Raw genomic sequence first — 27,590 nt, forward strand, 5'->3', positions numbered from 1 at the left:
AAAAAAAAAAAAAAGAACAGACCAGCCTGTTGGTGAGGAGGGATCAAACAAACCTTTAATCCCAGCCAGCACTCAGGAGGCACAAGCAGGCAGATCTCTGTGGAGGTCAAGGCCAGCCTGGTCTACAGAGTGATTTCCAGGACAGCCAGGGCTACCCAGAGAAGAACCCCTGTCTCAAAAAAAACCAAACGAAGATGCAAAGGAACACTCTGATAGTTGATGTGACAGGATATGGGTCACCACCTAGGGGACAAACCTTGGGGGTACACCTGTGAGGGATACTGAGATTGGGTCAGTCTCTTGGGCACACCAATCAGGGATTATCTTGCTTGCAAAGTGGCACCGTGCCCTGGGCTTGGGAGCCCTCTGCTTCTTGACTGTAGACGGACTATGACCAGCTGCTTCAAACTCTACCACCACGACTGACTGCAGCTTCCAACTGGGAGCCAAAACAAGTCCTTTCTCCCTTAAGCTGCTCTCGTCATGGTACTTTATCCCAGCAACAGGAGAGGTGATGGAGACACAAACACAGAATTAATAGCACGAAGAATTCTACTGATCATGAACTGACTGACTAAGTAAACCAACTTTAAAGAGTACTAATACCAGACTCTATTAAGTGTATAACAAACAAATTTATTGTAGAATTGATAATAAAACCATACTGAAATACATGTGCTACTATATAGGAAGACAGGAGGACCAACCTAGTAACAAAACCGCTTCGATCTCAATATACCCAGCTTCTTTGTATACGCCTCAGTTTATCTCAAAAGTTGAAAACTACAAGTGGATTTATGCATAATTCTAGTAATAGATTAATTCTCTAAAGTCATGTCAGTCTTACAAGAGATGAAAATGAAGAGGGAGTAATATTTTGACTTCTAAAAACATTAAATTATAAATGTTGTAATTTTTTAAAAGTTTTACAGTATCTAGCTATCTTTAGGGTTTTTGCTTGGTTGGTTAGATTGTTGTTTTTGTTTTGTTTTGGGTTGTTGGGTTTTTTTTTTATGGTAGACAATGTTTCTCTGCGTAGCTCTAGCTGTCCTGGAACTCCCCTTCTGTAGTCCAGGCTGGCCTCAAACTCAGAGATACGCCTGCCTCTGCCTCCCAACTGCTGGGATTAAAGGCCTGTGCAACCATAACTAGGCATGGTATCTTTAGATTTTAATTTCAAAAAACAATTCTTTGGCCAGTGAGATGGCTCAGGGGAAAGGCACTTCCTTACTTCCGTGCTGGCAAGTCTGCTGACCTGAGCTCAATCTCCAGAACCCACAGTGTGAAAGACAGAACCTGCTCTTCAAAGTTGGCCTGATTTCTACAAACTCTAAGACATATACAGGCTCACACGTACAAGCGCGCACACACACACACACACACACCAATATAAAAAAAGTCAAGACATCCAAAACTAAATAAATAAATAAAATCATTTTATTTGCAACAGCAAGTGATGAAAAGAATAAATAATTTGGATAGTGGGCTGGCATACACTTATTTCTTAAGAAGAACAGTGGATAAAGCAGCTACACTAAGAAACTGAACACAGAGGCAAGCATCCTTCTGTGAGTTCTGGGCCAGCCAGGGCTACATAACTGAGACACTGTGGGTGTAGCTCAGTGGTAATGTTTGCCTAGCATGTAGGAAGCCCTTGATCTAATTCCTAGTATCACCAAAATAAAACAATAAAACCCTTTGCACAGAAATACAGAATGGGCAGTCAAAATATTCATTATTCGTTACTTACAGTAAGTTGAATTACTTTTTAATGCTTATCTTTGCTCTCTTAAAACATTTAAATTTGCTCAATTTAAGAAATATATAAACTCACATGCTTTCTCATTGGCCTCTTATGATTTTTTTCAATGACATTAGTCACTTATAGGCTGATCCGTTTCTTTATTGGGTTTTTTGTTTGTTTGTTTTTTGAGGCAGAGTTTCTCTGTATAGCCCTGGCTATCCTGGAACTAGCTCTGTAGACCAGGCTGCTCTCGAAGTTGAGATCCACTTGTTTCTGCCTCCCTAGTGCTGGAATTAAAAGTGTGCACCACCATAGCCTGCCAGTAGGCTGGTGATTTTTTCACAACAAAAAATAAAGAACAACCAGCATTGTAACAAGGAAGTATAATAAGTATTTTCTAAAGTGCTCAATTAATTTTAATAATATCCATAAATTACTCACATTCTGCATATTCATGTGAGATTCATTATTAACATTTATGCTTTTTTGGTTATTACATTTCTTTTTTTGTTGTTGTTTGTGTTTTGGAGTCAGGTTCTCACTGTGTGGCCTGACTGGCCTGGAACTTGCTATGTAGACCTGTTGTGGAATTAAAAGTGTGTGCCACCACACCAGCTTTTTTCTATTCTTACATCAAAGTCTTCACACAGACTTTTGGAAAGCCTCATATATCCCTAGTATCACACAAAAATTATAATTTAGCAAAATATATTTTTATCTATGTAATAAATAAACTATTATGAGGCTAATTTTTTCTAATTCGTGTAAAATAATCTTTCCTTTATGAAAAATAGTGATCATTTTGATTTAACTATGGCTTAAGCCAGTAGACAAATCTCTTTACTTACTTACTGATATAAAGTAACAGCTCTTACATTCACATTTAAACTATCGAGTCCCTCAAAACAAAGTATCATTTATTATTATACACTTAATTCATACTAAATTCAATACAAATTTTTATCCTTAATTTTTAAGTACATACATGATATTTTAAAACATTACCAGTCAGATCTATATAAAACAATGACATCCAAAAGGCTGATTTTAAATTAAGAAACCTACACACAGCTGCTCATATACAATTCTAATAAAACACAGGAATAATTCTTAGGAAATGTTAGTCCTATAATACCGAGCGATATTTACAAGCAAACATGATCCAAACAGCACATGCAGACTCAGGGTAGGTAAACACTCGAACGCGAACTGCCAGTCGCACCTGGTCTCCACGACAACAGATTATTTCTTCACAAAAAGGAGACCTATATAAAAAGAAAAAGTAGTTAAGGAGAAAGTCACTGTAGACGCTCCCATGTATATAGGTTGTCACACCTAGCAATTATCAGATTAATTGCTTTCTAGATTCTTTTTTTTTTTAATTATTTATTTATTATACGTAAGTACATTGTAGCTGTCTTCAGACACACTAGAAGAGGGCATCAGATCTTGTTAAGGATGGTTGTGAGCCACCATGTGGTTACTGGGATTTGAACTCGGGACCTTTGGAAGAGCAGTCAGTGCTCTTACCCACTGAGCCATCGCGCCAGCCCCTGCTTTCTAGATTGTTAATACAAAAAATATCTATAATTAACTAATTTTTAAATTGTGAATTAATAAAATCCTTACCGAAGACAAGTGGCAAATGCACGCCTTGCATTTCTATACACAAAATGTATGGGGAAGCCTTTAAATGTGTGCCCGTCAGGTACAGCCCTCCTGATGGCATCCTGAAATTCTTCATTGCCTGCAGATATGCTTGTTGTTCGCTCAAACTCATATGAGGCCAGAGCTGGTGACAAAAGATAGGAGAGCTGGTCTTCCCAGACAGTGGTGAGGCCAAGATCCTGTAGCAATTAAAAATGTGAGATATATTAATATCTTAAAGACCAGTTCCATAAAAATGTGCCTTTTGTTTTTGGCCAGGGTCTCTGAACATGGCCTAGATGGGCATAGACTTTTGAGTGCTAGGATTATAGGAATGCACCACTATACCTAGCTAACAGCTCACTAGAATGTATGCCTAGAAAATGGCTTAATTATTTTTGTTGCTTTCTGACAGTTTCACATAGTCCAGGCTGGTATCAACCAGATGTGATGCTGAGTATGTCCTTCATTTTCTGTCTCCACGTTCCAAATGTCGGGATTACAGACAGGTGCCACCACACCCAACTCAGACATGTGGTGTATAACTGCACAGTCCTATCTAGCCATCAAGGATGGTCTCCATCTTGAAATGGTTTTTGTTTTACCCCCGTGCCAGTGCTGGGACTGCAGACATGTGTCACCACACCTGGCAAGAAGAGCTTTGAGCTCCTTTGTAGACAGGTTCTCACCACGTAGCCCTGGACGGCCTGAACTCATCGATGTGCCTGGTTCTGCTTCCCACGCTTTCAAGATTTTTCTTCCCTTTCTTCCTTCCTTCTTTTCTTTCTTTCTTCCTTTCTTTTTTTTCTTTTTTTTTTTTCTTAAAAAAAGACAGAGTCCATGTAGCCCAAGCTGTCTTGGAACTCAGTATGTCCTCTAGAGTCCTTTCTGCCTCAGCCTCCCAAGAGCTAGGATTAAAGCTGTGTGCCACCATGCCCATCTGGAGAGACTTTTTAAAAGCTGTCCTAATTTCTCAATTTTCTCTTAATTATTCTAGGGATAAACAGAAATTTTTAAAAAAGAAGTTACTTTTAAGAAATAGAATATAATAACTTGCTGTAACATACTCTTTGACAGTGCAGAAAGCATTCAGTATTTTCTGCAAGGTGCTCGTAGGAAGAGTCCTTAATTAAGGCTCAGAAGTCTAAAATCACTACTCACTAGCTAGAATACAAACTCATCCTAATATGAAGACACAATATCAATCAATTTTTAGGTTATATTTGTTTGGATTGGTTGGTAAGGCATGGAACCCCTGGTTCAATCCACAGCTCTACATAAAAGTAGGTGTTAAGGTGCATCCTGTAATCCCAGCACACAAGAGGTGGAGACAGGAAGATCAGAAGTCCAATCTCAGTGACACAGAGTTTGAGGCCAGCCTAGGATATACAAGATCAGCTTCCCCCTCAAGAACTTTAGTAGGACAATCTGCATAAACTCAACCACAGTAGCGGGCAAAGTCAATAAATCAATTGAGGAAATGAATGTCAAGAATTTCCAAAACAGTTACTCTAAAAAGGCACTGTGTTTAACACTATAAGAGATTAAAAGGTAAAAACAGGACGAAAAGTTGGCTCAACAGTTAAGAGCACTTGCTCCTGAAGAGGATCAGGGTTCAATTCCTAGCACACACATGAAGGTTCACAAGCATCTATAATTCCAGTTCCAAGGATCAGAGTCCTCCTCTGAACTCTGTGGATGCAAGGCATGCAAGTCGTACACACACACGCAGGAAATGCTCATAAGATAATAAAGCGCAGTCTGAACCATCTTTCTTACCACTTTCCCTATCACTCGCACCTCTCCTGCAGGTTTGCAGGCTTACCCGCTTAACTAATGATCAGAGCGATCAGTCCTGACACAGATCTCCGCTGTATGAATAAGTATCCACATTCTGACTTAATCACTAACCCTTATCACTGACAGGTGCTTACTAGCTGTGTAAATTTTCATAATAATATAAGAAAGCCATGGTCAAACTGCAGGACTGTGTTAAAAACAACCTTATAGTACAATAAAGTACTATCTTCATTTGTAATAGATAAGAAAGTTACCAGGCAGCTTGGGGAAAGGAGAGAGCTCGGAGCTTTCCTGGAGCTGTCCTGGCACTCACTCTGTAGACCAGGCTGGCCTGGAACTCAGAAAACCGCCTGCTTCTGCCTCCCAAGTGCTGGGATTAAAGGCATGCGCCACCACTGCCTGGCTGATGCTCCCTCTTAAAATCCCCTCCTTGGATAAACTTTTCTTGTTTTCCTGACACCATCAACGGCAAACTGATTCCTTATATTCTCTGGGCTCCCCATCACTATTATTAAAGGAATGCAAATTAAAGCTAGACTGAGGATGTCACTTTACCTGCACCCAGGAGGAATAAAAGGAACAGGAAGAGGGTCAGAGAGACCACTCAGTGGCTAAGAGTACTTGTGATGCTTGCAGCAGACCTAGTTTCAATTCCTGGTAGTCGCATGGCAGTTTATAACTGTTAATTCCAGTTCCAAGGAATCCAATGCCTTTTTTTTTTTAACCTCCTCAGGCATGAAGCACACATCTGGTATACTTACATACGTGCAGGCAAAACACTTTCACATAAAGTACATCTTTTAAAAATGTCCAGAAACAAGCCAAGGGAGCAGGGCAGCGATGGGTGGCAGGGGTGGTTATTTGGGTATGGCAGGGTGACAGGACCGGGCTAAAGCGAATGAACAAGCCCAATATTCTCCAATTCTAGGAGGAAATAGTAACTTTAGAGGGTTTAGTAGACTTAGGAATTCTTTTTTTTTTTTTTTTTTTTTTTAAAGATTTATTTATTTATTATATGTAAGTACACTGTAGCTGTCTTCAGACATTCCAGAAGAGGGCGCCAGATCTCGTTGCGGATGGTTGTGAGCCACCATGTGGTTGCTGGGATTTGAACTCTGGACCTTTGGAAGAGCAGTCGGGTGCTCTTACCCACTGAGCCATCTCACCAGCCCGACTTAGGAATTCTTAAGAAACATTTATTTTTTTCTTATGTGTATGTGCATGTGTTTGTGTATATGGGTCTCTGAGTAAGCCAGGAAAGTGTCAGAGTCCCTAGAGCTGGAGTTACAGGCTGTGCACCACTGGATATGGGTGCTAGGATGTGAGCCCAAGTCCTCTGTAAAGGCAAAGTGTTCTCAGCCACTTACCTATCTTTCCAGCCCAGATTTAGCCTTTTTTTTTTTTTTTTTTTAATTTATTTCATTTATATGAGTCCACTGTAGCTGTCTTCAGACACACCAGAAGAGGGCATCAGATCCCATTATAGATGGTTGTGAGCCACCATGTAGTTGCTGGGAATTGAACTCAGGACCTCTGGAACAGCAAGCAGCCAGTGCTCTTAACTGCTGAGCCATCTTCCCAGCCCAGATTTAGCCATTTGTAAGTCTCACAACTGTCTCATGGCTTCTGCCACTATAATCCTCATGAAGGTAGCAATTGTGTTTGCTTAAGTGAACACAGTTAACGGGGAAAGAGGTTGGGATGGGTCGGCTCTCAGGTCAAGAGCACTCACTGCTCTTGCAGAGGACCCAGGTTCAGTTCCCAGCATCCACATGGCAGTTTGTAACTGCAACTCTAGTCCAAGGGGAGCCAGAGCCTTCTTCTGACCTTCAAGGGCATCAGGCATGCAAGTGGTATACATACCTACCCACAAGCAAAATAACCATACACGTAAAATAGTCTCAAGGAAGAGTTAGAAAATACATAACAAAAGGGAGCATGAGGCCACAACTGCTTCCGCGTCAGTTACCTTTCTGTGTTCCGACACCAGAAGCCTCAGCTGCATTTCGATTTCATTGCTAGTGACTGAGGCGTCAATCGTGGATGCACACAGAGGTGGGAAGGGAGGGAGGGATGTAGTAGCACCTGGAGCACACACAGACTTAATTGCTTCTTCGCTCATGGGTTTCCACTTGGACTCATCATTCAAATCAAATATGCAGGTCTCTACTGCATCTGAGGGCTGACAGTTTCCCAGGAACATCTGATGATTGAAAACACAACCGATTGTTCGATAGGGGTACAGTGGTTTGGGCTGTTCAGCAAGTGGAGGTCCGTCAGGATTGGTAGGCTTGTGGATGTACCTAAAAGAAATGACAGTTTTATACATTGAGAATTTTTAAACTGTAAAGGCAGTTATCTTTCTCTCACTTGCTCACACCTGTGTGTGCCGGCTGGAGGCTGATGCCATCTCCAGCACTATCCACTTTTTCCCTGTTCTATCCCTGAACCCAGAGCTCACAGTTCTGGGTAAGACAGATAGATGGTCACTGAATCCCCAGGAGCCTCCTGTCTCCACAGCTCACAGCTCCAGGGAATACAGGCGCATGTCCGCACTCGGCTTTTACATAATGTCTCAAGATGGGACTCACAGGGAGAAACAGGACTTGGGAAAATAAGGAGACAGCCCCATCCTCTTTACAACACTGATGCTTAGCACAAGAGGAAGGAAAACCAAGAAAGACTATCCAGGAAGAAACAACAGAGTTGGTGCCTACTTCAGACTTTCAAACTAAATCATGATTTTCAACTTGAACTCACTTTTAGTCTTAGGAATAATCACCAGAAAATAAGTATGCCAATTACACAAAACTAAAAGTATATGTATATATGTATGTATGTATATGTGTATATATGTATGTATGTATGTGTGTGTATGTGTATATATATATATATATATATTACTAATGTCACGATAGTAAATATTTTAGAAGTACATAGTATTCTCTTAGAAGTCATTCACTTAGCTACCATATGTCCAAAAGTCTCTAATAACTAAGATTATAAACATGTACTTATGAGTTCCATCCAAACAAAAGATCTTCTGCAATCTCACGAAGGCTCAGTGTGAAAGATGCTAGCCTGCCAGCCTGCTGACCTGCGTGTGAGCTCCAGAACCCATGTGGAGGAAGCTGCACGTTGTCCTGACTTCCTCACACACAGAGTGAATGAATGACTGACTGAATGAATGAATGAGTGAATGACTTCAGGGCCTTGGGTTTGATCCACAATACCACAATTGTACCTGTGTTTTACTTAAGTTTTCACATGCTGGGGCATGCATGTGGAAGTCAGAGGACAACTGTGTGGACCCAGCCCTCCGCTGTGTCTACCCGCTGGCCATCTCACTGGCCCGAGTCCTGCATTATACTCCCCTGGAAACTGAGCTCACTGACCTGTGCCCTGTTAAACTCTCCCAAAACATGATGGTGCCATCAGTCCCACAGGTCATCACCCAGGCATGAGGCGCCCCCTTGGCCTTAGTCCCCACACAGACAAAGGCCTCCAGTCCATAGCCAAGAAGAAGGCTGCACAGCAGGTTAGCGTGGTCCTCACAATCACCCTAGAAAGGAAAGCCAAGTAAGATCAGTATACACTCAGAGCTCTGCTAAATACCTAAATAAAGAAAAACAATAAAACCTTCAGCTTTAATCATTAATCCAATGTTAATCTGAAACAAGGAGAAAATATGCTAATGTAAGACTCTAATTTACAAGGGAGATTTACAAGATAAAGGGCACGGACAAGCAAGCTGAAAAATATTTCAGTAGGAAATGTAAATAAATGAAAAGTGCTCAAAGTAAGCAAACAAGTTCAACAGTGTCTACATATACTTTTAAGACAGGTAAAATGATTACAGGAACAATCCCACAGTAAAATGTTTATTTTCGGGTGACTGTATGATGCTCCCGTGCATGTACAAGACATTCTCTTATGCTGTTATACTGTTCCACATAGGCTCTCGCTCTCTGGCGAGGACCAGCCTCCAATTTGCAGTGATCTGTCTCTGCCAAAATGCTTGGATTACAGGAATGTCTCCATGCCCATCCCTTATTATACTATTTCTACAATTTAAAAACAGTATAAGATTGGGGACTAGGGATATAGATCAGATATAGATCAGAGCAAATCGAATGCCTCATATGTACAAAGCCTGCGTTAGGTTTCCTCACACCACAAGCAGGCCACAATGGTACGTATCTGTAAACCCAGCACTCAGGAGGTAGATCAGAAATTCAAATTCATCTCTGGCCACATAGTACAGGCATATATTAGATGTGTTTAAACAGACAGATATACTTTTATTTCTGGTTCTCTAGTTCTAACTCTCCCCAACTTTTGTTTTTGCAGTGATGTAAACAGAACCAAGGACTGCTCTCCCACTGAACTATAGCCTTATCATAACGTTTAATAAAAAATTTTAGAGCCAGTATGTTTTCTTCCTGAGATTTTTGTTATAAAAACAAAACCCAAAATAAAATTTAAGAGGCATTTAATGTAAAAGTTCATTTATAATACCAAAAAGTCAAAGCTCATGCCTTAAGTCCCAGCACTGGGGAGGCAGAGGCGGGAAGATCTCTTATGAGTTCAAAGCAAACCTGGTCTACAGAGCACGTTCCAGGATAGACAAATGACTCAATGGTTAAGAGCACTGTCTGCTCTTCCAGAGGTCCTGAGTTCAATTGCCGGCAACCACATGGTGGGTTATAATCTGTATGGGATCTGATTCCCTCTTCTGGTGTACATAAAAACAGAGTACTCATAGACATAAAATTAATTTTTAAAAATCCCATGAATTCAATAGAAAAAGTGTTCTTAGCATAAATAAAACAGGACAAAATTTTATCTATGTATTACCTACAAATTATGGAAAAATATGCATAATGAATAAAATTATAAAAGATGATAAGTATTAGTTGCATCTTTAGTGTTATAATAGTCATACAATAAAACTATTTTAATATTTAAATAATTTTCAAGGCTCTTTCTTTAAGAGACTTGGTGTCCACTCTGCCTTGTTCACTGAGGTCCTGCGTCCTATGTCCTGGCCACTGAGGTCAGGCACCATCTGGATGCTGTGCACTTGGGGGCAGAGTTCAAAGCCAGCCTGGTCTACAGAGAGGGAAAGAGAGTTCTAGGACAGCTGGAAATGCACAGAGAGACCCTGTCTCAAAAATACTACAAAAAACAAACACACACACACACACACACACACACACACACACACACACCAGCCTTTCCAAGTGATGAATCAGCCTGTCACTCAAATGTTTCTTCTACTGTGAAGCTGTTCTTTGTGACTGTACTTTCTATTTACACAATACCAGACAAAATTAATATAAAACTAACAGCAGCAGGTGAAAGAAGCTTGTCTTTTTCTGTTTCACTGACAGTAAATGCTAAAAAAAATCCTACTTGCTCACTATATTAGCACCATTGTTAGAGTTTAGAAGATTAGGAAACATCTCCTGCTCTGAAGTTAAAGTACTGAAATCACTGAACATTTAATGTCAGGGAGCTAGAGAGATAGCTCAGCAGTTAAGAAAACTGGCTGCTCTTCCAGACGACCTGGGTTTCCCAGCACCCACATGGTAGCTTACAATTCTCTGTAACTCCATAGGTACTACATGTATGTTGTGCAAAGCACAAATACACATAAAATAAAAAACAAATTTCTTACAAAGCTTAATATCATTTATACCAGTTATAATATAATTATAGCTTGTGTATTATATAAGTTAAATATAATTCTGTTAAAAGTAACATACCATACCATAATGTCCAAGGAGTTTTCTTCCAATCAGTGTGTTTACAGACTTCTGTTCTCTTTGACCTTGGCTGACCTGGAGCTTGTTCCGTACACTAAGCTGGCCTCCCTCGCACCACCTGCCTCTGCCTCCAGCAGCACCACATCCAGCCTGCTTTGTTCTTGAGACAAGCACCCACTATAGCACAGGCCACCCAGGAGCTTTCTGTTATCCAGACTGACTGTGAACCCGTCATCTTGCGCCAGTCTCCCAAGTTCTGGGGTTACAAGCATTTGCCAACACAGTCAGCTCTATGACTCTGAGTCTCTATCTCAGTGGAAGAACATTCTACTCAATAGGAAATTCCAACAAACATAAAGATGTTAATTTTAAGTGCGGATGTGTAATTTGACTTGTTCGAGTTGATAATATGTACATTTTCAAGGAAATTCTCTTATAAATATGCTATAAATTAAAAATAATTGAGAGTAAACATTGCTATCTGTTACATGTTTTTGATACCTTGTTTCTACAGAGAAAAGCCAGCAGAGTGCACCACTGTTCCTGCTTGCCACCTCCTCCAATAACAGGGGCTCGTTCATAACCAAGGACATTAACAAATCGAGCCGCTTGCCTCGGAGTATCCAGAAGTCGTCCAGCTCGAAGTGGCTTAACGTAGGAACAGACTGGTCTATTTATCCCATTCTCATCCTGGAGGAAGAAGGGCAAACATTATAACAACAAGCTAATCACTGAAAGTACCGTATCTATTATTCTGTAGATAATTCTGGATGCCATTTATCTAGCACTAGGCTACTGCATCTTTTAAGTTTCTCTGTGTAGTCTTGACTGTCCTGGAACTTGCTCTGTAGACCAGGCTGGCCTCAAACTCACAAAGATCCACCTGCCTCTGCTTCCCAAGTACTGGGATTAAAAGTGTGCACTACTACTGCCTGGCACTTACATTCTTTATGAAGTCTATTATATTCTCCTTTCATAAATAATGAAATAAACTATAGCTGTTATACAATGGAGTCAGAGTATGATTTGGTGTTTTCAAGACAGGGTTTATATTAGTGTAGCCCTGATTGTCTTAAAACTCACTCTATCGAATAGGCTAGCCTCAAACACAGAGAGCCTTTTCTTCCAAGTGCTGGGATTACAGGCATGCACTAGAGCCAGGATTTTTAAAACTTGAGCTGTTTGACTCCAAAGCCTGTAGTAGTTAAGAACTGCTTTGAAAAAAAGAGTCAGCTGATGAGCTGATGGATAAGGGAAGGGAAGGGGATCTAAAGCTAAGCTGAAGTATTCTTTTGTACTGTCACACAGAATTTCATATCCAGACAAAACATTTTTTTAATTGATTGATTAAAAATGTTAACCAAATCAATTGAAAGTAGAATTTGAAAAACATTTAGGAATATCCTAAATACAGAATGCTTTCTTTCTTGCTTTCTCTCTCTCTCTCTCTCTTTCTTTTTCTTTCTTTCTTTCTTTCTTTCTTTCTTTCTTTCTTTCTTTCTTTCTTTCTTTCTGAGACAGGGTCTCAAAGTTGAAGGAGCCCTTAAAATTCAAACTCTGGAGATGAGTAAACTGTTGTGATGAAATAAACCCTAGCTTAGGCAACAGAAACACTACGGCTCATCAGTGGAATACCACTGATTCATTTCTCCAGTGTAATCCCAGACCTTAACAAGAACAGCACTCTGGAAAGTTAGAAGTAATTTTCTCCTTCCCACTAACAGTTCATTTGGGACTCTGAGTCCCAAGATCCCTGTCTAGAAATGAGGCCATTTGTAGTCTGTCCCAATGATTAGGGAGTACAGGACATGTGCATGAATGTACACATCCGTGGTTGTTTGAAATAAAATGGGCCCATGGGCTCAGAGGGGTAGCACTCTAAGGAGGTATGGCCTTGTTGGGTGGTGTGGCATTGGTGGAGGAAGTGTGGCTCTGAGACTCAGGGGCTCAAGCCAGGCCCAGTGTGGCATTCTCTTCCTGCTGCCTACCAAGGTAGAGCCCTCAGCTCCTTCTCCAGCCTGCATGCTTCCTTCATGTTTCCCATCATGGCAATAATAAAGTAAACTTCTAAAACTATAAGCCAGTTCCAATTTAATGGGTTCTTTAGCCGGGCAGTGGTGGTATATACCTTTAATTCCAGCACTTGAGAGGCAGAGGCAGGCCGATTCCTGAATTAAAGGCCAGCTTGGTCTAGTAAGTTCCAGAACAGCCAGGGCTACACAGAGAAACCCTGTCTCGAAAAACAACAACAACAACAACAAATGTTTTCTTTATAAGAGTTGTTATGGGGGGCTGGAGAGATGGCTCAACGGATAAGAGCACTGACAGTTCTTCCAGAGGTCCTGAGTTCAATTCCCAGCAACCACAAACCATCTGTAATGGGTTCTGATGACCTCACATACATAAATAATCTTTAAAAAAACAAAACAAAACAAAAAAAAACAGCATTAAGTACCACTTCTATGGCTCGGCTTGCTATGCGAGCTGAACAACCCTGGAGCTCATACAAAGGAGGAAGGAAAAGAACCATCTTCAAACTAGCCTCTGACCTTCACACGTGCACGGGGCATGTGCGTGGTCATATATCATTTACACACATTAGTAAAAATATACATGAAATATTTTAAAACAATTATAGTAAGTGCAATAATTGTATTGCAAAGTGTATAATCACTATGTCTGAGCCAGTGACCAGAAATGTTTGCATAATTTCAACTATAAATGAAACCTTGACTTCGGTGCAGTTTCATGCCGATGAACATATTAACTTGAAGGTGCCTTTAGTACAGCTGACCTGCCCTATGTTGTAGCTTAGAAACACAATACACTAAGGAATATCTGTTGTTTACCTTTGATCAGGTGACACACTGGAGCTGTGGCTGCCTAGCATCAAAAAATTGTACATGCCACACATTACTAGTCTAGAAATCAAAATGTAAAGTATAGTTTCTATGGAATATGTATAGGTATCACTTCTGAGGAATAGATCAAATAGTTTATATTCACCTCACCATATATATAACACCGACAGTGCTAGATGTTTTTTGACATTAAGTGTCATAGATGATGTCTTAGGTTTCTATTGCTGTGAAGAGATACCATGACCACAGCAACTCTTTTATTTGTTTGTTTGTTTGTTTGTTTGTTTATCTGAGTACGCTGTAGCTGTTATCTTTAGACACACCAGAAGAGGGCATCAGATCCCATTACAGATGGCTGTGAGCCACCATGTGGATGCTGGGAATTGAACTCAAACCTCCGGAAAAGCAGTCAGTGCTCTTAACCATTGAGCTAGCCCTAGGGAGTTGGAGAGATAGCATCCACATGGTGGCTCACAGTCATCTGTAATGGGATCGGATGCCCTTTTCTTGTGTGTCTGAAGACAGTGACAGTGTACTCATATAAGTAAGTAAATCTTAAAAAAACAACAATAGCAAAACCTAACATAAATATCCAAATGTTTAATCAATATTAAGTATTATGAAAAGGTATATTCCAAGTTAACAAAAACTGTTATGCCACCAACCTACCCAATAAATGATAACTACTTTAGAAATAAACTTTCATTTGTGAAATGAATATGTTTTTACAAATGTAAATTAAACATTTATAGCACTACATTTCAAATATAGGGATGAAACTTTTCTAAGATAATTTACAAACCTGGGCAAAAATCTTGACCAGCCTTGAGTTGTGAGAGGGTCGAATTTGCAAATACTCTCTCCACCACTGCTTAGCATAAACTAGAAATAATCGCTCTTTCTCTGCAGTTTTCTGACGTTCCAAGGCAAGCTTGAAATTTAAAAAAATAAATGAATTAACAATTAAATGTCTATAAAATGTCCTCAATTACCAGAACAATCTACTGTCCTCCAGTGCTGTTTCTAACTTAACCTGAACTACATGCTCTTCCGCAAACAACTCAGCATTTCCCGGATTCTATAATTACTTCAATATCCCTCGTCTCCATCCCATCATCGAAACAACTTTTTCCTGCACACATGCAATTTTTAAGTAAGGAAACATTTCAGTCACTTCCTACCATCGTGAAAACTACCTGTCTAAGCTTATTATCACTCCGGCCCCCGGCTCATTTTCTCTCTCCCATCCACACAAGCCTTTGGCTCAAGGATGTGCACCCACTACCCAAAAAACACAGGCCCAATCTTGGAATTAAATGCTAACATTTGTTGCAACTCAGATACTTTTGTACCCTAAAGATGTGACCTAAGTTGGCCTCCCAGTAACCATCCATCACATATCACCCTGCGGTAACTTCAATTTAAAACCTGTAACTGGAGTTTTGTTTTGGTTTTATGAGACAGGACTTCTCTGTGAACCCTGGCTGTCCTGGAATTCACTTTTAGAGCAGGCGGGCCTTGAACTCAGAGATCCGCCTGTCTCTGCAAGTACTGGGATTAAAGTCATGCACCACCATACCCAGTTTACAGCTGGCATTTTGTTTCCTCACTGTCTCCAGACTCCTAAGAATAAGCTGCTATAAATGGAGCATGGTAGCACATGCTTTTAATCCCAGCACTCAGGAGGCAGAGGCAGGCAGATTTCTGAGTTCAAGGCCAGCCTGGCCAGGACAGCCAGGGTTACACAGAGAAACCCTGTCTCGAAAAAACAAAAAAACAACAACAAAAAAAAAGATGGTCTTTGTATTTATCAAATGCTAATTTCTGTGCCAAAGAGAGTACTGCAGTATTATTATTCATATAGCTACATCATATTTTGTAAGCCCTCCCTCTCTCACCCCCAGATTGGTTTAATAAAGAGCTAATGGTCTATAGTAAACAAAGGAGGAGAGAATAGGTGGGACTTCCAGCAGAGATGGGAACTCTGGGAAGGAGTCAGGGACTAAAGAATTTCCCAGCCAGATGCAGAGGAAAAGCAAGCCAGGATTGAAGGAGACGTAACTAATGAGCCGTGTGGTAGAACACAGATTAGTATAAATGGGAAATTTAAGTTATAAGAGCGAGTGAGGAACAAGGGTAAGATAAGGCCAAACAGAGCATTCTTTAAAAAAAAAAAAAAAAGCCACCATGTCTTTATTCAGAGCGGGGGAGGGCACAGGAAGTCCTTCCAGTTCTGTCTCTGCGGACTAAATGTAAGAATAAGGCCAGCGAGGTGGCTCTGTGTTCAAGGTACCTGTTAGGTAAGCCTGGTGCCCCGAGTTTGACCCCTAGTAGGAGAGAATCATCCCACAAAGCTGTCCTCTGATCTACACACAAACACTGTGACACACGCCCCACCCCCACTAAGTGCACACACAGTACTATTACACATTTTACAAAGAATGAAATGTTTTAAAAAGTCTAAAAACTAGCAATTTCATATATATGTATATGCATACACATACACACACACACACATACACATTCACACATGACTCATGAAAAATGACTAACATCACAGAAAAATGACAAAATGCTTATAAAACAATAGAGTCTGTCAAGATGTCTCTGGTTAAGAGCACTGGCTTCTCTTTTAGAGGACCTTAGTTTCATTCCCAGCACCCACACTGGGTGGCTCACAACCACCTTTCACTTCAACTTCAGGGGCAACAATCTCTTAGTCTAGATTCTTTGGACACCCACACAACACACATGTACATACACCCACACAGACTCATACATATAAATAAAGATAGATATTTAAACACTAATAAATAAGTAATGTTAGATTAGGTTTTAAAAGAAGACCTGCCAGGTGTGGTGGCACAGGCCTTTAACACATGGGAGGCTGAAGGAGGTAAGTCTTTAATGAGGCTCAGGCAGGTGAGAAATGTCTTTAAAAAAAAAAACCCAAACAGAGAACCCATGGGTCTGGGGATGTTGCTCTGTGATAAAGATGTCCACAATTCATGAAGCCCTATATTAAATTCCCAACTCATAAATTCATAAACTTTAAACCCAGGCCATCTGGAAGAGCATCCAGTAATATCAAAAACCAAGCCATCCCCTCCAGCCACCAACAAAAACGCTTTGTCACTATAAGTATCAACAGAATTTATCAGATGATGTAGTGCTGGGCACAAATTTGGAGGCTGAGGCAGGAGGATCAAAAGTTCAAGATCATGCTGGGTTATACAAGGTGATCTTGTATACCAAAAACTCCAACAAAATAAACTGTAATTAAAATAGTTATTTGAACCAGATGTTGATGGCATATCTCTTTAATTCCAGCACTCAGGAGGCAGAAGCAGGCAGATCTCTGAGTTCAAGGTCAGCATGGTCTACAGAATCAAGGACAGCCAGTGCTACACAGACAAACCCTGTCGCAAAAAAAGCAAACCAAACCAAACAAAAATAAAAAAAAATCAAATAGTTCTTTGCTTACCTACCATATAGCTTTATAAATAACACATATACACTTATTATGATAATACATAAGTAAAAATTTGAAGGGCTATGGCTATACTTGACAGGACTACATTGCTTAGCAGGTGGCAAGGCCCTGGGTTTGATGTCCAGTACCACAGCAAGGGTGGATGAGAGGAAAGGAAAGGGGAGAGGGAGGGGGACGTCTAAGGCCATAAAAACAGAATGGGGTTGAATAAAAGCTCAGCTCCAAGATGAAGGACGCAGTGGGAGAGAATTCTTCCTCGGGAACCACGGCTGAACTGAAGAGCAGCAAACAGAAATCCAACTCAAGGACTGAAGAGTCTGTTGCTCTTACAACCCCAGGAAGTGATTCCAGACCTGACAGTGGGTTAGGAGGCAAAGCCTCCCCAAGCATTCCACAGGGACCAGACGAGGCACCAGCTCTCAGGAGATGTCTGTCCCCAGAGCCTGATGCCCTGAACTCCGTTCCTGGGTCCCATGCAGGGGAACGCCAGGACCACTCCAGAAAGTGGCAGAGTAGCACAGCACACACTTATCACCCACCTCCCTGCACACACAAATGCATACTAACCTGATAAAACTTTTTTCCATATGCCCTCCAACACTGTCACTCTTCCCGACACACTCCCAGGCCTTAAGTTTGGTCAAACACAGGGCCTTGTAAATGCTAAGCAAGCACTTACCACTAAGCCACACCACGAGCTCCAGCTTTGTCATTCTTCTCCCATCCCTCATGTTTATTATTTTAGTATAAATCTGAGCATCTAGGTAAATATTGACTGCAACGGAAGCACATGTGAAAGAGGAAGAGATTTACCTGCGTGTTCACTACCTCCTGAGACAGCGTTTGGCTGAGCGGTGGGTACATTTCAAGTTTTATATTTAAAATTCCCACGGAAACTTTTGACTCTGTGCCTATAAATAAAAATAAATATTTACAACTCTACTTAAATTCTATTTAAAACATGAAACTTGGGGGAGGGGGCAGGGGATAGGGGATTTTTGGAGGGAAAATTAGGAAAGGGGATAACAGTTGAAATGTAAATAAAGAAAATATCTAAAAAATAAAATAAGAAAAACAAAATAAAAAACAAAAAATCATGAAACTTTCAGTCTATGGTATTTAGTCAAAGTCAACCCAAAATAACTTAGGAGTAAGCTCCCTTATCACCTAGGTAGAACGATAACGTACAACACTGCACCTAATACGCATACTATAAATGAATCAAAACGTTAAAATGAACCAAATCAAAATGGTTTTTACTTTTTATTTAAGCACATACTTAATAATATTAAATATATTCTTACTTTTCTAAAAACATTTTAAGATATTTTTCTGACCTCATGGATTTTAAATTCTTAAATTTTTATTTTCACTAACCACATAATTCCTACTAGACTTTAAGTTCAAAAGAAAGCAATTGTTAATAACCCATTCTGTCTCCAAAAAAAAAATCATAAAATATACAGTAATTTCATTTACCCTTTCTTCTCACAATATGCTTTCAATCCACGATATATATATATATATATATATATATATATATATATATGTGTGTGTGTATAATATATACATATATATATGTATGTATTTCACAATAGAACTATTTGATATTTCTTCAGCAAATTGGTGTATGCTTGCCTCCAGGTCATTGCTATAATTACCATATTAAGCCTATTTTTATTTTTTTATGTTTAATTTTTAATTTTATAGTTATATGTGTTTGTCTGAATGTATGTCTGTGCATGGTGTGCACTTTATGTATCAGGCCAGATCCTCATGGATTAGAGTTAACTAACAGTCATTAGTGAGCTATCATGTGGGTGTTGTATAATGAATTTGGGTCCTTACAAGAGCAGCCAGTACTTTCAACCACCAAGCTATCTCTCCAGACCCAGGGCTATTTTTGAGAAGACAAAGAACTGGAAATCACTAAAAAAAAAAAAAAAAAAAAAATCTCATACTGTCAGAGCAAAGTGGCACACACCTTTGATCCCAGCACTGGAGAAGCAGAGGCAGGTGGATCTCTGTGAGTTCAAAGCCAACATGGTTTGTCTACAAAGCAGGCCCAGGACAGCCAGCCAGGGATATTACAAACAGAAACCCTTTCTCAAAAAACAAAACCAAACTAAAAAAACACCTCCTGTGTAAAAAGAACTTTTTTTGTTTTGTTTTGTTTTGTTTGTTTTTCAAGCCATGGTTTCTCTGCATAGCCTTGGCTGTCCTGGAACTCATTCTATAGAATAGGCTGGCCTAGAACGCAGAGATCTGCCTGCCTTTGCTTCCCAAGCACTGGGATTAAAGTCATGCACCATCACTAGTGTGTGTGTGTGTGTGTGTGTGTGTGCGCGCGCTCTAGTGTGCTTGTGCATGCATGTTTGTGTGCACATGCCCTTGCCCAATTTACTGAGTGTGGAGACCAGAGGCTGGTGCTAGGTGTCCTCCACTACTGCTCTCTGTCTTATTGAGAAAAGGTGTCCCACTGACCCTGGAGCTCACCAACCAGCTAGACTGGACGGGGAGTGAGCTCCCAGTGTGCAGGGTCTCCACTGCCATCAGGGGCTAGGGGCACAGACGCATGCCCTCAGCTTTTCCTGTAGGTGTAGGGATACAAACACAGTTCCTGCTACTTGTGCAGCACCTTAACCACTGAGCCGTCTTGCTAGCTCCAAGGTTGGTTTTTTTTTTTTTGGTTTTTTTTTTTGGTTTTTCGAGACAGGGTTTCTCTGTGTAGCCCTGGCTGTCCTGGCACTCACTTTGTAGACCAGGCTGGCCTCGAACTCAGAAATCCGCCTGCCTCTGCCTCCCGAGTGCTGGGATTAAAGGCGTGCGCCACCACGCCCGGCTAAAATTTTTATTTGTTTGTTTATTTATTTATTTATTTATTTGAGTACACTGTTGAGTCTGACACACCAGAAGAGGGTGTTGGATCCTTTTACAGATGGTTGTGAACCACCATGTGGTTGCTGGGAATTGAACTCAGGACCTCTGGAAGAACAGTCAGTGCTCTTAACTGCTGAGCCATCTCTCCAGTCTTAGCTCCAAGTTTTAACGCTTCTGGATGAGCTGTAGTACCAATGCAATCTCATGATATGCTCTACATAACATTAGCAGGTTTTGACTGTCTTCATTTTATGAGCTAATATATGCAAAACTCCAAGGAAATAATGGTAAGATAATGAATGTACAACCCCTGCCCTTCGCTATTCATTGCTACTGACATTGAGCAAGTTAGTACCTCTTCAAAAATTCACTTGCCCGCTGCAAGGGGCTAGAGGGACACGTACTCATTCCCCAGGAACCACACTGTGGCATTCACCTATAATCCTAGCAGAGGCAGGCCAACTGGTTTACACGGGAACTCAAGGACAGACCTGGACAGACTGTGAAATGCCAGCCGTAATAAAAAACAAAATAACGCAGATGGTCCCCTCCCAAGAACTACTACTGTAGTTTTAATGCTGTGCTGCAGCACACCTCTAGGGTCGACCAGAAAGACGCATACGCACACACGGATCCATGTCTTTGAAGGACTCTGTTTTTCTTTATAACCTTATACTTATTTAACAAAAAAGAAACCTTGCACCTCCAAAATTTCTATTCATTTTTCAGGAAAAAAAAATCCCTAGGCTAGATCGGACTGCCTTTGAAAACCTACAGTGGCGTCTCCCAGACATCCCCTAGGACAATTCAGTGAACCTTGCTTCACAGCTTCCCCCTGTAAAGCTATTTTAACAAAATAAAATGTATTTACACACATAAGTATTTATAAAAGCCAAGAATGACTCTAATCATCATACCTACACCCATGAGCTCCACAGTCAGACTGGTCACTCCATTTTCTGAGCCCAAAACTGATCTCCATTCCAGGAAATAGGACGCAACTAAAGTGGTCTCACCAAATATGTCTGTTTTGATTAGTACCATGTGAATTGGATCACTTATTGATAACATTGTTGTTGAATCAGCCATTCTAGTTCCATCACCTAGCAATACATACCAAAGGAAAAAAAAATTGTATCATGAATTACTTAGAAACAGAGAATAACTTTATAAGCTAAGGATGTAGTTAAGTGGTAGTAATTACCTAACATGCCAAAGGCTTTGGATTCCATATCCAGAACTACAAGTGGGAGGGTGTACACACAGACACACACACTTTTTCTGAAAAATGTAACTGAATAGTAAGCTGACATACAGTGAAATTGTCTGGTGATGTCTCTGACTGACGGCGTGCCAGACTCTGGGAAGAAGTCTCCCGTCTCTATGACTGACTTGCCAGGGCTAGGAGAATGAGGAGTTACTTGGAAGTTATCTGGCTATGTTACTTACGGTAGTCAGACCCTTCTGATTCATGAAAAGTCTATTCTTTAAAAGACTTTATTATAGCACGCGCTACTACTGAAGAAAGAGCCATCAGCTCTCTCTTTCTCTGGGTGTGGGGCAATCCCAGCATTCAGGAGGTAGAAGTGAGTAGATCTGTGAGTTCAAGACCAGTCAGGGCTATATACTAAGACCTATCTCAGAAGGGGGGTTGAGGGGAGGCAGGCCTAAAAAAAGGAATACACACACACAAAAGAAACTTAAAGATCCCTAAAAATTCACGGGCCTGGAGAAGCGGCTTAGTAGCTACGAGCACTTGTCCTTACAGAGGACTTGCATTCAATTCCCAGCACCCACATGGCAGCTCATACCTTTCTGTAACTCCAGTTCTAGGGAATCTGATGCCCTCTTCTGACCTCTGTGGGTACTACACACATGTAGTCCACAAACACACTTGCAGACACAATACCCATACACATAACATAAAACCTAACAAAACAAAACAAGTCTCAATATTAATCCTCAGTTACATTCAGAATTCAACTCCAGACACGATCACAGCATTGTCTATACAAAACTGAGAGGCCCAGGGCAGAGGAGATGGCTTGGTAGTTAAAGCATGTGTGGCACAGTGAAGAGGAGCAGAGTTCAGATCTACAGAACTCACACGAATGCTAGGTGATGGTGGCAGCCTGCCTATCATTCCAGCCTCAGATGCGTACACATGTGCACAGCAGACACTCACACACACAGACAAAACAAAATGCAAACCCTGAAAGATCTAACACCTCCGAGCTGGCGGCTGAGTCTTCGTGTATAGAGGAGTATGCGGACGGGAGATGCAAACGCCCCAGCACTTGTATGGAGGTCAAAGGACAACTTGCAGAGTTGACTCTCTCCTTCCACCATGTGGATTTCGGGGCCAAACTCACATCACCAGGCTCACAAAGCAAAAAGCTTTACCTGCTGAGCCATCTTGCCAGGCCCCCACTAACATTTTTATAGGGAGGGAAGATTTTTTTTTTTTCCCAGAAGGACTGGGGATGTAGCTCGGCGTATAGGGTGCTTTGTTTATTATGGACAAGGCCTTGGGTTTGACCTCATCATCACACAGACCAAGTGTGCTAGCACACAGCTAAAATTCCAGCACTAGATGCGTTGGTGTAGGCCGTAGCTTTAAGGTCATCCTCAGCTCTAGACTGACTTACGGGCAGCCTCTGCTGCATGAGACTCTGTCTCATGCACATAAAGGAAAAGGGTAAAAGAAAAAAAAATGAGGCATCGTTTAAAGGCCTTTACATTATTTAGGCCACTTCTGCAATTTTGCTGGCTTTATGGCTTTAGGTTGATGAGAGGCATAAGTAGCTAACTAAAAAGATCATCAATTAGTATAGCAAAAAGAAATGAGAAAATTCGTGAATAAAGGAAGAAACAAAAAAGAGCTCGTTAAATAAATGATAGTACTGGGGGGAAACATAACAAAAACTAGACATTCGCACCTACCATTCTCAACCTCTCCACCCCCCACAAGGACTCTCTACAGAGACCAGGTTGGCCTGGAACTCAAAGACAAAGGGACTGTGCCCTGAGGCTGGGATTATTATAAACTGAGTTACCAGCTGGGGGTTACAATCCCTCTTGTAGAAGTTGGTCCACAATGAAAAGCAAACACATTTAATTAGATACCACTACTGTCTCTTACCTAAACTTTCTCTGTGAACTTCAAGCAAAAAGCCGTCATGGAAATCCGGCTCACAAGCGCAGGGTACAGGTTTGGAGCGAAATCGTTGGTTCCGATAGTGTAAACATAAAGTGAAAGTCGAGCAGATCTGTCCAGGCAAAGGCTCAGGTTCTTGCAGATGTTCTAAGAAAGCTTTTCCACCCAGAACCTGAAGGTAAAGATACCTCCGTGTTGGATCAGCATTAGCTGTAAAGTGTAGCAACATGTGAGGAGACTGCTGAGAGACTGAGCCTATGTCAGCATTAGCTGTAAACATAGCAACATGTGAGGAGACTGCCGAGAAACTGAGCCTATGTCATCAAGACATCACAGACAACTTCACAGAGACAAGGACCCGGATAAAATATAATCAACTTCACGACAGAGCAGAACCACTTGTGTAAGCGAAGGAAAAATACTTAATAATGTACTTTTTCTGAGGGAATTAAAGTCAAGGCCGGGTGTACCTTTGCTTCTTAGCTGTTTGTAAAGCATATAATTATCTCTTCAAGCTAACTTAGGCGGTAAGTACCAACTTAGTAACTGCATTTGTCAGATAATCGTCTTACCATTTTTAAAAAAGCAAAGATTCGGATTTATTTTATGTTTCTGAGACAGGGTTTCTCTGTGAATCCTTGGCTGTCCTAGAACTTTACTATGTAGACCAGGTTCACCTTGAATGCACAGAGATCCACCTACCTCTGGGGTGCTAGGATTAAAGGGATGAACCACCAAATCTGCCCTTGCAGCTTTTATAAAATATATCATTAAAACATGAAAAACCAGTGCTCCTGGTTTTGGACCAACTATAGCAGTAAATTTTATATATTTCATGCAAAGCAGCATCAAAGTTTTATGTTTAAAAAAATAGACAAATTTTAAGTACTTCACTTTGAAAAGAAAAACTTGAAATATTTATCAAATGCCAAACACTACCATATGTCCATTACCAAGAACAACCAAGTTTACGATGAAAATATACTATGTATATACATACTTTTTCTTAATGTTGACTGCTTATCAAAACCAACAGTTTGCTTTGGAGAAGAAGGGAGTTCTTGATCAACACTATCCTGGAAAAATAGGGAAAAATACAAATTAGAAAGTTTAAAAAAAAAAGTTCTAGCTAAGAAAATTGCAGAGACAGAAGAAAACACTAGGATTAGGCTCCTTCAGAAAGCCTTCTACCCTAAGAAGGGACTAGGTCACACTGCCTCCAAAGTAAAAAAATAAAGATAAAACCAAACCAAAGCCTTTATTTTCTTAGCCAAAGAGATCTAACTGGGAAAAGTCTAATATGAAGGGATTAAATTGTCTTTAAGCCTTGCCATCCACTAAATGCTAAACACATGTAGACCAGGCTGGCCTTGAACTCACAGAGCTCTGCCTCTCTCTGCCTCCTGAATGCTGGAAGAAATGGCATGAGCTGCCAAGCCTGGCTTTAAAAGACAAACTGATACCTTAAATAAGCTAAACGTGCTTTAAGCCCTGTACTGCAGTTGGTTAATCAGAGTGGCGCACGCCTATGCTTCCAGCCCCTGGGAGGCAGAGGCAGGCGATCTGTGAGTTTAAGGCCAGCCTTGGCACACAGCGAGTTCTAAGACAGCCAGTGTTATGCAGTATTGCTGTCACTCCCTTCAGGCACACCAGAAGAGGGCATCGGATCCCATTACAGATGGTTGTGAGCCACCATATGGGTTGCTGGAAATTGAACTCAGGACCTCTGGGAGAGCAGTCAGTGTTCCTAACCTCTGAACTCTCTCTCTCTAGCCCACCACGAACTGAGTTTTAAAAAGTAACTTTTATGAAGCAGAGGCTGTTAATAGGTCAGTTTTTATAACAAATAGGTTTGCAAACCTCAAAACCCAAAAGAGGCTAGTGTATTAACATACCCGATTCTCTAGCGTATTATGAAGTCCATCCTATTTTTAGTAGAATATGACTCTTGTATTGAGGCCACAGTATTTCATTATTGCCTCATTTTCAAAATAAGGCCTACTTACAAAATGCACCGGGATATATCCCATTACTGACCTATTTGTACAGAGAAATGAGGGCTTTATGTAGCCAGAGCTTTTCTGATGGAATCTTGTGAGTGTATGTTTTAAAACAGATCTAACCTAAATGAATTAGAGAGCTATAGAATAGCATAAGTTTCTGTCATGTCAGAGAAAGAAATATAGTGTCCAACAACTCCTATCTCATGAACTCTCTATTTGCCAACTCACGGTGGGGCCCACTTAGAACCTCTCAGAAAAGGAGCCAGGCGGCGACAATGAACACAAATGCCCTTAGTCCCAGCACACAGGAGGCAGACAACAGGCCATCTCTGTGAATTTAAGACCTTGGTCTATAAAATGAATTTCAGGCCAACCAGAGCTACTCATAGAAACCCTGTCTGGAAACACAAGCAGCGACGGAGGGAAGAACATTACGGGGGCAACAGCGATGACTCAGCAGTTTGGAGCACTTGTTGCTCTTCCAGAGGACCTGAGATCAATTCCCCCCCCCCCAGCATCGTGCTGGTGGCTCATTCCAGTTCCAGAGGATCACAGCTGTCCCACAGGTGTCACACTGTGAGCACCAGACCTACATGTAGGCAAAACAGCCATACATATAAAATCTTCTTAAAAACTAAGAAAAATGGCTATTACTAAATAGAGTGAATTTATGGTAGTTCTAAGAGAAGCCACAAGAGTGTGAACCTTATATTGTAAACTGCTACTCACAAAATTAAGTTCTTTCATTACATCATCAATGATTCCTCGACGTCTTAGAGCTTTGATCAGATCTTCTGTTGATAAATGTTGTTGATCCGGTGCTAATTCTTCTCGTATAGTCTCTGCAAGAATTTCTCTTATTCTGCCATGGACGTCCATCTATGGAGAAACCCCAACATTACCATTTACAAAATTACGCCTGGTGGTGGTGGTGGTGCACGCCTTTATTCCTAGCACCCAGGAGTCAGAGGCCTGAGGATCTCTTGAGTTCCAGGCCAGCCTGCTCTATAGAGTTCCAGGCCAGCCAGAAAAACTACACAAAGAGACCCTGTCTCAAAACAAAACAAAAACCCAAAAAAACAAAACAAAACAAAAACAGGAAAACAACTTATAACATTATAAAGTAGATAAATACCACTTGTAGAGTTTTAGGCTTCTAAAACTAATGGCAAATACCCAGTGACAATAAAAATTGAGCCTTTTAAGAGGTGAAACTTTTGAGCAACATAAGAAGCAATCTGAACTGGTTGGTTATCAACCGTTATTGCTGGTTGCCCGCAAATAATTCAAATGGAAGCAATTCTTTTGGGAGGGAATGGAGGATAATCAAAAGAACGCAGACCTGGAAGGAGGCAGAACAAAGAGCGAGTTATTTCAGCTTTCTCGCTTATTCAACTTGGAACTCTTAATTTGTCCGTCTATTCCCTTGCCCGTGCGATGGAAAAACGAGACCGTTTTGAGGTTTCGACCAAAGAAGGTTAGAGACTCTGGCCACAAGCCCTGGCGCACCACCACCACCATAAAGAGGCTTTATTACTTCAGCTTACAGCCGGCAGTCGAGGGCAGATGGGGAGTCTCCTGGAAGCCCCGAGTGGGGTAAACGCGTTCCTTGTCAGTCATTTGAGAGCCCGGTCTCCCATAACTTCTTACTGCCATCGGGCTTCCCGGTGTAAAGGGACCTTAAACATCTGGCCTCGGGCTAACTTGTACGTGGACATCTGGAAAGCGCCGGGACCGCCTCGGGTTCACAGCGGCTCCCTCGGCTCTCACACCCGATCGAAGCTTGCGGGCCCGCCCGCCCGCGCCCGCTCCGCAGCTCCGGTTGCGGGGACCGGTCCGCCCGAGCTCCTCACCTTGCTCAGCTGCTGGTGGATGAGCTGCTTCAGCTCCGAGGCTTTCTCCGGAGGCAGCGACATGCCGGCGCTGGCGCCTCGCGGCCGCTACTCCCCCACTTCACACGGTGCAGCGGCGGAGCCCGTCGTCCCGGGCGCGCAGCATCAGCGGCGGGCGGAACACAAAGCGCCGCGGCCGCGTCAGACCTGGCAGGGCGGGAACCCGGCAGCCGCGGCGCCCCAACTAACTGTCTTCAAACGGTGCGGGACTGACAGACGCCGGGGCTGGCCTGTGAGCCGCCTGATCGACGCCGTCCACCGCGCCGCCTCCTCGTCCTCGCGGATCCCGCGCGCGCGGTCCCCACGTCCTCCGTCGCCAGTCCTCGACCTACGCTCCCCGAGGAG

General features: G+C 41.6%; 1 protein-coding gene across 1 annotated transcript; it reads right to left on the bottom strand.

Annotated features, from left to right (window-relative positions):
- Window positions 1-620: 620 nt before the first annotated feature.
- Cep76 (centrosomal protein 76) lies at window positions 621-27,527 on the bottom strand. Its single transcript, XM_021150438.3, has 12 exons — window positions 27,207-27,527; window positions 26,083-26,232; window positions 24,351-24,426; window positions 23,336-23,560; window positions 21,111-21,296; window positions 18,127-18,224; window positions 14,623-14,751; window positions 11,461-11,649; window positions 8,587-8,753; window positions 7,161-7,494; window positions 3,374-3,591; window positions 621-3,009 (listed from the first exon to the last, which is right to left on the bottom strand). The coding sequence occupies exons 1-12, from the start codon at window positions 27,267-27,269 to the stop codon at window positions 2,871-2,873; spliced, it is 1,974 nt and encodes a 657-aa protein (XP_021006097.1). The 5' UTR covers window positions 27,270-27,527; the 3' UTR covers window positions 621-2,870.
- Window positions 27,528-27,590: the final 63 nt, after the last annotated feature.

This window comes from Mus caroli, unplaced genomic scaffold, assembly GCF_978045245.1.
Source record: "Mus caroli unplaced genomic scaffold, Mus_caroli_1 scaffold_19, whole genome shotgun sequence".
Lineage (NCBI taxonomy): Eukaryota > Metazoa > Chordata > Mammalia > Rodentia > Muridae > Mus > Mus caroli.